General features: G+C 36.5%; 1 protein-coding gene across 1 annotated transcript in view; it reads right to left on the minus strand.

Annotated features, from left to right (window-relative positions):
• Positions 1 to 15,172, minus strand: part of SLC26A7 (solute carrier family 26 member 7) — a 181,446-nt gene that overhangs the window by 50,766 nt on the left and 115,508 nt on the right. The window contains exons 8-10 of the mRNA XM_067712815.1: positions 13,582 to 13,695; positions 5,570 to 5,647; positions 4,291 to 4,386 (exon numbers count right to left, since the gene is read on the minus strand). Of these exons, the coding sequence (XP_067568916.1) occupies positions 4,291 to 4,386; positions 5,570 to 5,647; positions 13,582 to 13,695 (288 nt within the window). The remainder of the gene's footprint in view (positions 1 to 4,290; positions 4,387 to 5,569; positions 5,648 to 13,581; positions 13,696 to 15,172) is intronic.

A 15,172-nucleotide genomic window follows, 5' to 3' on the forward strand; every position in this document is an offset into this window, starting at 1 on the left:
CCTTCTTCTACTGTCCTCTTTCAGTTATAACACTAATATTCTTCAAGACACTACAATCAGAAACCTTGGAATAATATTTTACTATTTCTCCTTTTTCATCTACTTGTCCAATCATTTCCAAGTCCTATCAATTATTAATAAAAAATATCTCAAATTATACCCTCTTCTCAATTCACTGATAATGTCCTAGTTCATACTTTGCTATTGTTCCCTTAAACTGTTCTAACAACCTCCTACTTAACTATCTGCTTTTGTTATCAGCATTGTAATCCATTTGCCATACTGCTGCCAGAATAACCTTTCTAAGTATAGATTTGGACATCAGATTTAGATAGTGTATTAAAATCATTTTTACTTTACTCCCCTCTATTAAACTCCACCCAAAGCAATATAAAAATGAATATATATGGAGGAAAATCCAGCTTTGATGAAACAAGAACATAGTCACAACTCCTAACTATAAAATACAATGTAGAGTTGCAAAATTTATAAGATATCAAGGACATTGGAAGCCAACAAATTTATCCTCAAAGTTTAATCAATTATAGATTTCTCCATGAATGTCACAATTTAAAAAATTCTATACAATAATCTTCTGATAAGAGCTTTAAGTTCTAGGGGCAATAGTGGACCACCAGAGAAGAAGGAAAGGTACCCGTATGGTATCTATTTGATACTATATAAAGAAGAGCAGTAAGATAAAATGCCATTTGTATCACTTACAACCTAGCTTCCTAACAAAAGGAGACTGACAGAGATGAAACAAGGTGAAGAAGGTAGAGGAGACAGCTAGTAAAAGATCATCAGAGAGCCTGTGATTTGTGAGGCTTTATTTCAACTAGGGACAAATCTTCAGATGACATAGTTAAATCAGAGTCATGAGATGCTCCACTTCACTTCCTACCTTCTGCCCTCCCCACATTATTTTTCAGCAAATAGCTATGTCCACTAAAGATGCATCATAATCATAAAGGAATAATCAAGGAAGCTATTTATAAAAATGGGGAAAAGAAATAAAGTAACAAAATAGAGACAGAGGATAAGTTTAGGCAATAAAATCTCAGGAAAACTCCCTCAAAAATAGATATGAAGAGTCAAAGAAGAAAAACTGGGAAAGAAATTGGATGGAAACAAAAATATTACAGAGATAAAAGCCATATTTAAAATTTACTAAATAGGATAATCACAATAAGAAATACATAATCAGAGATACAGTGAATAGTCCAGAGAAACCATATGCGCGCACACACACACACACACACACACATGCACACCCCAAAATAACCACGGGAAAATGTACAGATTTTAAGAAACAAAGTAAATTAAAAATACATAACTCATTAAGAGAACAGGACATATATATTTGAAAAAATATTCAAAGACATATTAGAAGAAAAATTTTGTATGTAATTCTTGATTCCGAGATCACAAGGATATGTCACTCTCTTAGAAATTTGATACTAACTGTTCAACCACAAGAAATATTCTGACAATATTACCAAACTTTATGAGCAAGAAAGAAACTCACTGAGCATCCATTTAGAAAAATAAGCTCACATTAAATAGTAAAATATTATGTTGACCTGTGATTTCTCTGCCTTATCCCTCAATGTCTGAAGATAATTCAAGCTTAAAAAGCCTGGGGGAAAGCATTTTAGACTCAGCCAAAAACTTCCTTCTAGTATAAAAAGAAAACATGGTTTCACCATGAAGTAGTTCTGGGAATATAAAACACATGAGCCCTTCTTGGAAAACTGCTTTGTGATAACATACAAAATACAACTAGAGGAACTGAAAGAAATAACTCAGGAATGTGAAACTGTATTTTTTTTAAAGACTAAAGGTAACCACCAAATGCATTTAAATAAGCTTCCATGTTCTATAATTCAATGAATGACATCATTTTCCTCCAGTGATGTTCCTAACTGAAAACTTAGGAGCCACTTCAGACTGATGCACTTCATGTGATGAATTGGTGATGAGGGATAACTAATGAAACCGCTTTAGTATTTTTCAACTCTATTCCTTCCTCTTGAATCTCAAGTGTTAGTTGTGGTCCAGGTCTTCCTGATTTATTTGCCTGAATTATTAAAGAAGTGCTTCCAATTGTTGTATACTTCATCAGATCGATCCATCTTCCTCAAATTACTCATATGACCTTTCTAATACATAAATCTTATTCCTATTTCTCCTTTCAGTGACGCCGCACTGCCTTCATGATGAAGTCTAATCTTTGCAGGATGTAAGCAGCTCTCTCAGTCCAACCATTTCTTAACTTTTCCAACCCCATTTGTTACTACTCTCACCTTCATGCTATATGTTCTATCCATCATTTCTTGGAAAAAGCCTTCCCTGACACCTCTCCCCTTCCATTATGGTAATGTGCTCCCCCTTACGTAATTAATGAGTTCCTTAGAAATATCTTTATCATGGGGTTTTCAGGAGCTTGTTAAATAAGTTTATATCTTCTCATTTTTCTGTTTCCATGTGCCACCTCACATATATCACCTTAAAAAAGTCATTATCCTCCAACAGCCTAGTTAATTTTGGTCTCTTGGACTGCCTACAAAATACTGTTCCTTCAAGTCTCAGTTCATATTTCAGCTCTGCTCTAAGTCTTCTGTATTAACCTAGTACAAATTAAATGTTCCAGCCTCTATTTTTCTCCAGTAGTAAGTTTTTTCTTTTGCTTCCAGGTCATATTGTATCTTGCGTCATATAATAGTTACTATTTCTGTGCCTGCATCCTGCACAAATATTAGTGTCTAAAGAAGGTAAGTATTTCTTTATTCATCTCTGAATTCCACATGGCACCCACTATTGTACCTTGGTAGAAGCTCAGTAATATTGAGACTTAAGAGGAATATTATCTTTTTTTAACATCTTTATTGGAGTATAATTGCTTTACAATGTTGTGTTAGTTTCTGCTGTATAACAAAGTGAATCAGCTATATGTATACATATATCTCCCCATATCCCCTCCCTCTTGCGCCTCCCTCCCACCCTCCCTATCCCACCCCTCTAGGTGGTCACAAAGCACAGAGATGATCTCTCTGTGTTATGCAGCTGCTTCCCACTAACTATCTATTTTACATTTGGTAGTGTATATATGTCAATGTTACTCTCTCACTTCATTCCAGCTTATGCTTCCCCCTCCCCGTGTCCACAAGTCCATTCTCTATGTCTGCATCTTTATTCCTGTCCTGTCCCTAGGTTTATCAAAACCTTTTCTTCTTTTTTTTTTTTTTAGATTCCATATATATGTGTTATCATACAGTATTTGTTTTTCTCTTTCCGACTTACTTCACTCTGTATGACAGACTCTAGGTCCATCCACCTCACTACAAATAACTCAATTTCATTTCTTTTTATGGATGAGTAATATTCCATTGTATATATGTGTCACATCTTCTTTATCCATTCATCTGTTAATGGACATTTAGGTTGCTTCCATGTCCTGGCTATTGTAAATAGTGCTGCAATGAACATTGTGGTACATGACTCTTTTTAAGAGGAGTATTATTAAAGTACTTGCCAACATAAGTAATCCCCCAAAGTGTCTCAGATCAAAGGCCCTGAAGGAGGGAGAATACATAAATAATTGCATTTCAATATGGTGAAAGCCATAATAAAGCTAAACAGAGGCTACTCATGAAATAATTCACCCATATAGGAGAGGGAGAGAATTTTGGATGTTCTTGCATAGATACATTTCTCTAGAACAAGTATATTAAACATTTATGTTAGTAAAATTCATATTTTATCATTGTTCAATATAATTTAATCTGTTCCTAGCAATATCCTATTAACATAATGCTCCTCTCAATGTAACACATTTAAAAAACAATTCATTAGACTCTTTGTATTTAGAATGAATATGGTCACTATTAATATGTTTACCCTATATTAATGCAGCATACATTTCTTAGCAATTAATGCTGGCTTTTCATGTATGTTATAAATAGTCATATTTCTACTAGCTATTCTTTGATGAACTTCACTTCCAGAATCAATTCATAATGGAAACTGGGAATCCCCAAACCACTCAAGTTAGCTAGCATTTCTTTAAAAGTTCTTAAACACATCAATCAAAATTTGACAGAATTCCATTTCTGTTTCTTATAAAGATATTTTACATTTTAATATTTTTATTGAGTTTGAAAAAAGATAGTTTGTAAAATGTAAGTCTCAAATGGCTAAAACTATTTTTTGCAAATGGAACTATTAAAGCTTATTTTGTAACATGTGTTTAAGCCAAAGATAGTAATTTTAGATCAAATTTCTACTTACCCAATCAATTTTATCCACATTCCAATATTTTTTTAAATCCCGAAACTGTATTAGCATTCCCTTCAGTCCCACGACAATAATACTTGCAAGAACACACTACAAATAAGAAATAAGTTGATGAAGATGCAAGATAAAGATTTTAATCTAAATTTAAAAGAATCATTGTATTTTTATGTCTTTGTCTTTGAAGTACTTACTAAAGGAAAGAAATAACCATTTAGAAGACTGAAGTAATATTCATTTTGTTTAGAACTAACCTATTATTGTACTTTAGGAATATAATAGCAATTCTAGAAAATCACAGGGTACATGTTATGGCATTCTAAAAAAAAGGAAGAAAGGAAAAGAAAAGTAGTGAATTATAAGGGTGAATGTTATAAGGCTGAATGTCCTCTTAACTTTATAATAATTATTCACTGCCATTTGTTTGAAATCTGTTTGTTGCAAAAATTAAATATTTATATAATGTATTTCTTTATAATTGTCTTGAGTATCAGTTTTCTGGTTTCACCTGAATATATTTATAACTCTCTTGAAAAGTGAACTTGGTTATTGGGAGATCCTCTCGTGAAAGTGATTTATTCTTATTACATGAAAGAAGAATTAGAACAAGAAAGGACTGACACCGTCTCTGGATCTCTGAAGACCAGGATCTTACCCACATCACTTTAGTGCCCCAGGCTTCTGAAAAGCAAGGTAAATACGTGTACTAATACTCTGAGTCACTTTGTATAACCATGCATCAAGGGTGGCAAGATGCATTTTGTTGCCTACTCTCTTGCCCAGTATGTATTTTCTAAGAGTACAAATTTTATAAAATTCTTCCAAAGTCTACTTCTTATAACAGACTTCCCTGGTGGTCCAGTGGTTAAGACTCTGTGCTTCCACTGCAGGGGGTGCAGGTTCAATTCCTGGTCAGTAAACTAAGGTCCAGCATGCCACACGGCACAGCCAAAAAAAAAAAGAATAAAAGAATGTCATGTACATCTTATAACAGAGATTGCCTAGTTCCACCTTCCAAATGAATACAGAATAAATCTAATTCCACGATGTCATTTTTATACAAAAGCCTAAGAATTAGAAAACAGCCATAGTACCCTCCCATACCTTCCCCATCAAATGTGGACTCTTTCTACCTTTCCTCCATTCAGCCATTACTTATGTCACATAAGGTTTCACATTTAGGATCATTGAGGTTGTTCTTCAAAGAAAATTTTAAAATACAATGATTCTCATTAAAAGTAAAATTAAAAAGTAAATAATAAAAAGCACTACTTACCATGGGCAGCCAGTAAAGCAAGGGTCCTATTGCATAGATGACTATCAGGATGAAAATGCAAGATATTAGACAAGCCACCTGTAAAATACAAGACAGACAAAAAAGAAAGCTTGAACTTTCTTATTATTCCAAAGTTATAGAGGGAAAAAGATAATTCTTTGTTCTTCTTGATAAGAAGAAACAAAATGTTGGCACATGATTGTTAAATTAAATAGACTGTCATCTATATTTTGTAGCTGAAGGAACCCAAATGTGACAACTGACAAACTGGTACAATCAAATTAAGTCAGCAATGACAAAAAAAGCAATTCTAAACAAAGAAATAGGACACCATCAACTTTTATCACACATCACAGCATGGCTTTTTTGTTTGTTTGTCTGTTTAATAGTGAAAATGACATTTCAGCTAAAAGTCCTTTAGCCTATAGTTGTTCAGCCTGGCCCCCCTTCTCCTAGTTGTTTCCTAGTTGTTTGGGTAATAACTGAATATGCAGCTTAGGGTTTTTCTGTGCTGATGACAAATTTCCACAGAAGCCTTTACTCTCTTCGTTGGGGTCCTTTGTTAATATGAAACAGTTATATGGGATTAAGGAAGCAGTCTCTGCAGTGAAACAGACTTAATTTTATTAATCCTGAAAAGTCATTAGTATTGTGTTCTAACCAACTCAACTTGCTGACAAAAGGTAATTCAAAACAGCTCACTCCTAGCTATGCTCCACTTAATGGAGAACAAATTTCACATAAGCAAATGCTCATGTCTTAAGAGAAACATTTAGCCAAACTATCAGCCTAACAAGAGGAAAGAGGGCTTTCACAGGACCAAAACGATACCTAAAATATCTTTATGGAAAAATCAAAGGAAATAAAGCCTATTAGAGTGGCTAAAAATAAATATATAAACAAATAATCAATAGCAAGGGCTGGCAAGGACTCAGAGCAACTAGAGTTCTCAGACACTAGTGGTAATTCAATATGGTACAGCCACTTCAAAACCAGTTTGGCAGCTTCTTATGGAGTTATGTATGACCCAGAAATACCTAAGAGAAAGGAAAACATACACCTATGAAAATACTTACATGTAAATATTTATAGCAGTTTTATTCATAAATACCAAAAACTGTAAATAACTGAATTGTCCACCAATTGGTGAATAGATAAGTTTTGGGACATCCATACAATAGAATACTACTCAACAATAAAAAAGAACAGACTATTGATACATGCAACAGCATGGATGAAACTCAAAACCATTAAACTAAATGAAAGAAGCTTGATACAAGCTCCTTCCATATTTAGTGGAGCTCATCTACATCACTCCCCAGCATATAAAGGGAGAAAAGTCCTTCTGTGGGAAATAAGTCATTAGAGAACTAAAGATTGTCCATAAAAGAAGTTATAGTACACAAAACTGTCACTAGACTGATTATTTAGGAGTAACTGGTGATTTTACATGATAATAATTTTTAAATAACAAAATATTATGTCTGTAACTCCACTAGACTGGAGAGAGCTAGTTGTCAGAAGGCAGATTAAAGGATTCATTCAGATACCTGTGTGACTCAGTATATCCATGTTTATGTGGAAAGAAAAAGACACCAACCGCTAAGGTGCACTTCATATCAAAAGACAATGGCATGAGGAGGACTTTCAAAGATGGTGGAGGATTAAGATGTGGAGATCACCTTCCTCCCCACAAATACATCAAAAATACATCTACATGTGGAACAACTCCTATAGAACACCTACTGAACGCTGGCAGAAGTCCTCAAACTTCCAAAAAGGAGAGAATATCCTCACTTACCTGGGTATGGCAAAAGAAAAAAAAAAAAGAGAGACAAAGGAACCAGGATGGGACCTGCACCTCTGGGAGGAAGCTGTGAAGCAGGAAAAGTTTCCACACACTAGGAAGCCCCTTCACTGGCCGGGGAGGGGGAGCTTCATGGTGTCAGAGGAGAGCACAACAGGGTGTGGAGGGCAAAGTGGAGAGATTCCCACACAGAGGATCGGTGCCAACCAGTGGGAGGGGGCTGGGGCTGAGGCTTGGGCTTTGCAGGCCAGACCCCAGGGAGAGGATTGGTGTTGGCTGCGTGAAGACAGCCTGAAAGGGGCTAGTACACCACAGCTAGCCAGGAGCGAGTCTGGGAAAAAGTCTGGACCTGCTGGAGAGGCAAGAGACCATTGTTTTGGGGTGCGCAAGGAGAGGGTCTTCCTGCTCTGTGTGCCCACAGACGTCAGAGCACCACCTAAGTGAGCTCGAGAGATGGGCGCAAGCCGCGGCTATCATCTCAGACCCAAAGGCAGGCACGGACTGCTACTGTTGCCGCCGCTGCCACCAAGAGTCCTGTGTGCAAGTGCAGGTCACTACCCACACCTTCCTGGGAGCCTGTCAGCACACCACTGCCAGGGCACCATGATCCAGGGCCAACTTCCCTGGGAGAACACATAGCACACCTCAGGCTGTTGCTACTTTACACCGGCCTCTGCCACCGCAGGCATTCCCCACATCACAATTGTGACTAGCGTACCCCTCCCTCTCCTCGGCCTGAGTGAGCAAGAGAGCCCTAATCAGCCTCTGTTTTAACCTTGTCTTGTCTGGGTGGGGAAGAGACACCTGAGGGCAGCCTACATGCAGAGGCAGGGCCAAAACCAAAGCTGAACTGCAGGAGCTGCGCGACAAAAGAAGAGAAAGGGAAATCTCTCTGTGCAGCCTCAGGAGTAGCAGATTACATCCCCACAACTGGCTTGGTAAACCCTGCATCTGTGGCATTCCTGAATAGACAACAAGTGTTCCCAAAATTGAGACTGTGGACGTTGGGGACAACTGTGGACTTGGGGTTTAATTTCTGTGTTTGACTTATTTTTCGTTTTATGTTTATCTTAATTTAGTTTTTAGTGGTTTTTTTCATTTCTGAGTTTGTTTATTGGTTTGGTTGCTCTCTTCCTTTTTTGTTTTTTTCTCTTTTGTGAGTGTGTGTATGTTTCTTTGTGTGATTTGTCTGTTTAGTTTTGCTCTTTAAAAAAAATTAAGCACTTATATAAATACTCAGGAATATAAAACTGGCCAGAAGGAATTTTGGGCTCATGTGATCTAGAAAATATTCAACATTAAACTGATATCTGGTATTGAAGGTGGCTTAAGCTTGTTGATCTAATTAATATAGACATGTTTTTAGAGTCATTAATATTAGGCATAATACTTTATTGTACCTAGGAATGAAATAAGACCTTATTACATCTGTTGCAAGGAAAATAACTTGATAGGATGAAACTTTAAATGTAAATGAGATAAGAGCTTTCAGGTAAATGCTATAGGAATAATTATGTTCTGAAAATTATCTAAAATAGTGTCTCCAGATTTTGGTAACTATTACTTGCCACTTGGTTTTCACTAAAAATTAAGGTTTTTAAGAGTTGGGGACTCTAATTTAAATATGTAATTAAAGCTACTAAAAATAAAATCTTTCACTATATAATAGGAAAGTGGGACATATGTTTTGAGTAAAAAGGAGTTTTATGCATGGTCAGACTGAGATTATATTAAACTTAATTGGGTAAATGGATTTTGTTATTAAAAGTAGACCGGTGCAGGACCAGACTTGGCTCCTCTCTGCTAAGAGAACAAGTTTACTTAGAATGCTGCTTTTGATAACATATTGTGCGAACTATCTTGCCCTTAATTGAGCTGTTTTTGTTCTTAAATATTCTATCTGACCAAATGCTTTTTAAGAAAAAACTTTTTGATATTTTGGATGAATTTCCTATCAAATTCTAATTAAAGTTCTTTTGACTTCAGCTAGCTTTGGGATGCTTCAGAGGGCCCCAGAGAGTCTTCCTTATTGCATAGGTTTCACCTGTGGTGGAGCGTTGATTGGGATTTTCCCTTTTGAACTAGCCTTGGTCATTCATTCAGCTTTATCTTCGATGGGGCATTGGTTGGGGGTTCTTCCCTTTCGGACTGATGGGGTATTGGTTCGGAATCTTCCTTTTTTGTGGCTGAGGAACAGTGACCCCGAGAGACTGATTTGATAACAGGACTTGTATGTGACAACACCAGGGTATACTTCCTTACTGCATTGGTTTTGCCTGCAGCAAAGCGTTCATTGGGATTTTCTTCCTTTTTGGGGGGCTAGGGAACTGTGACCCTAAGGCACCTCAGAGGAAAATAAATATTTTATATATATATATATATATTTATATATATTAAACTGACTAGAATTGGTTGGTATGCTAAATTACATGGAAAGCATTGTCAAATGAGCAATAAGCCTCCTCAGATTATATGGTATGAATAAATGTTATTAAAATAGATTTTCTAAAATTTACACAAAGTTTCTGAAATTTGCATATGTTCTGGTATAATACTATACTTTTAGTTGTTATCTTAAAATGCTGTATGTCACAACAACTTGGATAAGCTTCTTTGCCAAGAAGAATTCTAATCACATCTTTATCCTTGCCATTTTAAGACTTTTGTCATTCATAGGCAGCTTAGGTGATGATTTGCAAAACTGCTACGTCTTCAAGAAGGCTCATAAAAAGGAACTTTTTTTAACAAATATGTTTCTGATAGCCTTTAGATAATACCACTAGACTGAGTAACAAATGACAAATCTGGATGAACTGATTACTTCATCCAGATCAACAGGAATTAATTACATAGGACTGAATGAACTGATGAATATGATTTATAACTATATGACTTTGGGAAATATACTAGCCTTAACCTTTGTTTTCCAGAAAAACCTTTTCTCTTATGTTATGACCTACAACAAGTTGATGAAGTATACCCTTGTAAACAAAGATGAAACATTTATCTTTTTCTCTCTACCTGATCCTGCCTGAATTTGGCTTCTCCAGCTGGCTCTCCTGTGGACTTGATGGTTTATTGTAACTGGATTACAACCAGTTATATTAAGCATTGCTTTTGCTTATTCTTTGTTTCCAAATTGTTTATGCTTTGTGTCTTCCTGCTGCACTATGACTTTGTCAATGTTACTACCTGCATTACTTATATCCTGTCTATTTTATAAGATTGCTGTCTCTTACAGTGTGTAATCAAGCCTCCAACAAAATTGATGATGGCTAAACATCCTGAGGAAATAGATCACATTTATGACTCTTATATAATAATTGTAATAGTATGATTCTAAGTATGGGAAGAAGCAATAAGGGAAAACATTTCTTGGATCACAATAGACTAGAAAGACAGAGGATTCAGAGAATCTTTAATTATCAACAGGGCCTAATCCAGAAATTAGCACCTGGAGTGGCATATCAACAAGAATTTTTGCCTGATCTGGGATGAGCCTCCCAGTGCTGTGGGACAAAATTTGGTCATGAAATGTCTCCCAAATACTGGTCAAATTCCAGACCAAGAGGAAGATCTGAGAAATTGAATATTTCCATTAGTCTGCCATCTTCTCAGACGCCAATCTTTCTGAATAAAGTCGCTATTCCTTGCCTCAACACCTCGTCTCCCAATTTATTGGCCTGTCGTGCGGTGAGCAGAGCAAGCTTGGACTTGGTAAAAGTATCAGCAAAATTGACTAGTTTTATAATTATAATTATCAGATACTTTCATTTTTCATTAATTCTTTTTTTTTTTTTTTTTTTTTTGTGCGGTACGCGGGCCTCTCACTGCTGTGGCCTCTCCCGTTGTGGAACATAGGCTCCGGACGCGCAGGCTCAGCGGCCATGGCTCACGGGCCCAGCCGCTCCGTGGCATGTGGGATCTTCCCAGACCGGGTCACGAACCCGTGTCCCCTGCATCAGCAGGTGGACTCTCAACCACTGTGCCACCAGGGAAGCCACCCTTGCACTTTTATGTTATGGAGATGGCCTCTTTCCTTAAACTACGTGAACCAACTTCTGCTAGCTTCAAAAGCACTCAGTTTTGGTAACATAAAGGTTTGAATTCTAAGACCTACGTAAAACCTTTTATGGGCTCTAGGAGGAAGTAACAAGATCATATTTGTATTTTAAAAGATATCTTTCTACAGAAATACTAATAGTGTTTCTGAACAAGAAAGAGTCAGTTGGTGAAATAATTGACAAATGCAAGGTGGTTCCCACTGCTATTTTGATTGGCTATTATTAGCCTAAAAGTGGAAGCGTTTTAATTCTTCTAGATTAACTTACTGGGTATAAGTCTAGTACCTAGGAGAGACAGAGCTATTTAAGGGATTGCTTTGTGAAGTATTGTCACATAGAAAACTGGTTTCACAGCCTATTTAGAACAAAACTTTTAAGACTTGGCTCACCCAGAGCCTTCTTCAAATCATGTCAGTTATCTCCACGTAAACTTAATAGTTTTAATGCCAAAATGACTACCATGGGAAAGCATCCTCGATTTGGGTATGCACAGTAAATCAGATTCCTTCTCTGTGCAATTTAATGGGAATTGTTGAGCAGATTAGCGACAATCTCAACAAGCAGATCAGCATGAAAATACTGTGCTGCCAAGCTTTGTTTCCCTGAACTAGTGTTTTGTTAGGTACCTTTTGTTTCTTCTGAAGTCTGATGAATAGAATACCATGCAGAAATGATGAGAGGAAATCTAACACACTCATCCTTGTAAGAAACTAGGTGGAAACCACTATAGAATCCTAGAATTTTATAGATAGAAGAGTCTCCAGAGTAAGGAATGATACTTGAGTATACTATGTATTAAACATTCAAATTTAGGTTACAAGTATGTGAGAGTTTGCAAAAATGTTTATGCCAATACACATGATGAACTTATGCTTTAAATCACGAACTTTGTAAAAATCAAATTGTCATGTAAAACAATGTTGAATGAGAATTACACATCTTTGATGATGAGTTGTGGCAATAATATGTCAAATTATCATAGATTCAGAATTTGTTGCTGCTTCCCCTCTGCTCCATGGTACGTTCATCAAATTTTATTCGTTAATTTTACGCAATATTTTAATGTTCATTTACCCGTCTTTCTCTGGCCACTTGCCCCCAATGTCAAGAACCATATCCTTTTCAAATTTACTCTTCTACAACCCCTGAAAAGGACTTAATATAAGGTAAACTCCTAATAAATGTTTAAATTATCACATAAAATGTTTTATAAATTCTCATTCAACTCCAATTTAAAATAAGTGTGAATTGTTTTATAATGGTTAGCTGTTAATGTTAATTTATTAAATTAACATATACATGAATTTTCTTGTATAGAACAGTAGTTAAGAATGCAAGATTTGGAGTAGATCTATCTGGGTTCAAATCCCAGCTCTACCACTTACAAGCTCTGTGACTTAGACAAGTTAGTTTAACCCTCTTTTCCTCAACTTTCTCATGTGGAATCCTAGCATAATAATTACATCTCCTTCATAGAGGTACCTAAAAGATTAAATGAGTTCATTTATATAAAATGTATGACATGCATATAACTTGATATATGCTTCCACCAACACCACCACCATCATCATCATCACAGAAACATCTTTATTACTACCATCGACATCTTATCAGTACCAAGCATAATAACTAGTATATAAAAGGTTCTCAAATGTCAAATTGATTTGAGTTCCTAAAAATACATAACTGTTTCTTTAAACCGAAATGTGCACAGACATCGTATTATTCATTTACATACATGTACATCTCTATAGACAGGAATGTCATTGTCAAGGACTGATTTTTCATACAGTTGTTTTCATTTTATTTAAAGGAAGTGAACAAAAATTTTAAAATTTCAAATTGAGTGGTTAGATTAGCAAAAAGTACAATCAGAGACACCACTAGAGGGAGCATTTGTTCAAAGATTGACAACAATAAAGCTGCCATTAATACAGGATTTTTTTGTCTGCTCGTTGAATCATTCAGCTTCTTAAGGATCTTTCCTAAGAAAGAGAAGAGATAGAATTCCTTGATACTAGTTTTAAGAAATTGAAGACGTAAAAATATTCTCAGGATTTTAGAGAGAAGCTCATTCTTCCCACTCTCCAAGGAGAGTAAAGGCCCATCAGTTCTTTTGTCCCTGCTGAAAATAAAGTTACCTGTGTCTTTGCTCCAGTGCTATATAGGACAGCGGTCCTTCCCATGGCAGCAGCACTTGGTATGCAGAAGAAAAATGAAGGAATCACATTGCTGAGGCCATGGGCCAAAAGTTCCTACAGGAATGATAATAGGAGAATATATCATTTCCTAATCACAATCAACTTTTAGAGACCACAGGTAAAACTTGTCATGGAATGAAACTTATTCTGTATTCTATTTATGTTCTCTCCACTGGTCGTAATTTAACCATTATTTTAAGAAGAGCTAACATTTACTGAGTGCTTACAATGAGCCAGAAACTGTTCTAAGCACTTCATTGTTTAATCCTTATAACAATAACAACCTTATAGGGAAGTACACAGTATTTATTGTATCGGTTGCCAATTTCTCCTCTTTCAGGACATTAGAATCAAGGTTTTGTTCCCACCACTCCACCAATGACTTCCACAGTGCTAAATCCAATGGTTAATTCCTACCCTACCTGGCCTAAAATTAGCATTTGACACAGTCGCTCACTTCCTCCTCCTTAAAGGCTCCTTCTAGGACCTCTCACCCTCCTGGTTTTCTCCTACCTCCCTGGCCACCACTTCTCAGTCTCCTTTGTGGTTCCTTCTCATCTAACCAATCACAGGTATTGGACCACTTCCCTCTCTAATCTTAGCTACCCAAATACACGTTGACAGCCCCCAAATTTATATCTCTAGCCTAGACCACTCTTCTGAATTTCAGACTGACATAGCCACTCAGCATTTTCATTTGGATGGTTAACAGGTATCTCAAACTTACCTAATCAGTCTATGCTCTATATATTCCCACCCTGGTTCTCCCACATCCTTCCCTGTCTCAAGCTCCAGTTGCTTGGGCCAAAAGCTTTAGAGATAGTCTTGACTACTCCTTTTCCCAGATGGTGTCCACATCCAATGCAGAATTTGTCCCTTTCTCATCTCCTTCACTGCTACATCCTGGTCCAAGTCATCAAGTGTCATCTGGATTATTGCAAAAGCCTCCTAATGTTTTCCTGCTTCTGCTGTTGCCAGTAAATAATACAGACAAAAATCCCTGCCCTCACAGACTGGAGTTCTAATGAGGAAATGCTGACAATAAACAAGATGAATATGGAAAGTAAAGCAGAGAAGGGAGTGGAAAATTTTGGAATTTAGGATTTTAGCTTACCAAGGAAGGACTCCCTGAGAAGGGAACATTTGAATAAAGGAGGCATGCAGCTACCTGAGGGTACAAAATTCCTGGAAACGGGGACAGCAAGTACAAATGTCCTGAGCTAGAAACATGACTAGTGAACTCAAGGAAAAACAAGGCAGTAAGTGTGGCTAGAACTATAAAAGAAATATGAGATCATAGAGGAAAGGAGATGGTGACAAGGTCAAGTATGGCCTTGTAAGCCTTGGTAATAGGCTTTTAATCTGAGTACTATGGGAAGCCACTGGGAGGTTTTGAGATGAGGAAAGACATGGTCTGCATTATGTACCATTGTATCCCTTGTTCCTAGGCCAGTACCTGGTAAATAGTAGGGTTCAATACACATCTGTTGAATGAATAAATCTGCTTTTTTACAGATGACAAAACTGGGGC

The sequence above is a fragment of the Pseudorca crassidens genome, chromosome 17 (genome assembly GCF_039906515.1).
Source record: "Pseudorca crassidens isolate mPseCra1 chromosome 17, mPseCra1.hap1, whole genome shotgun sequence".
NCBI lineage: Eukaryota > Metazoa > Chordata > Mammalia > Artiodactyla > Delphinidae > Pseudorca > Pseudorca crassidens.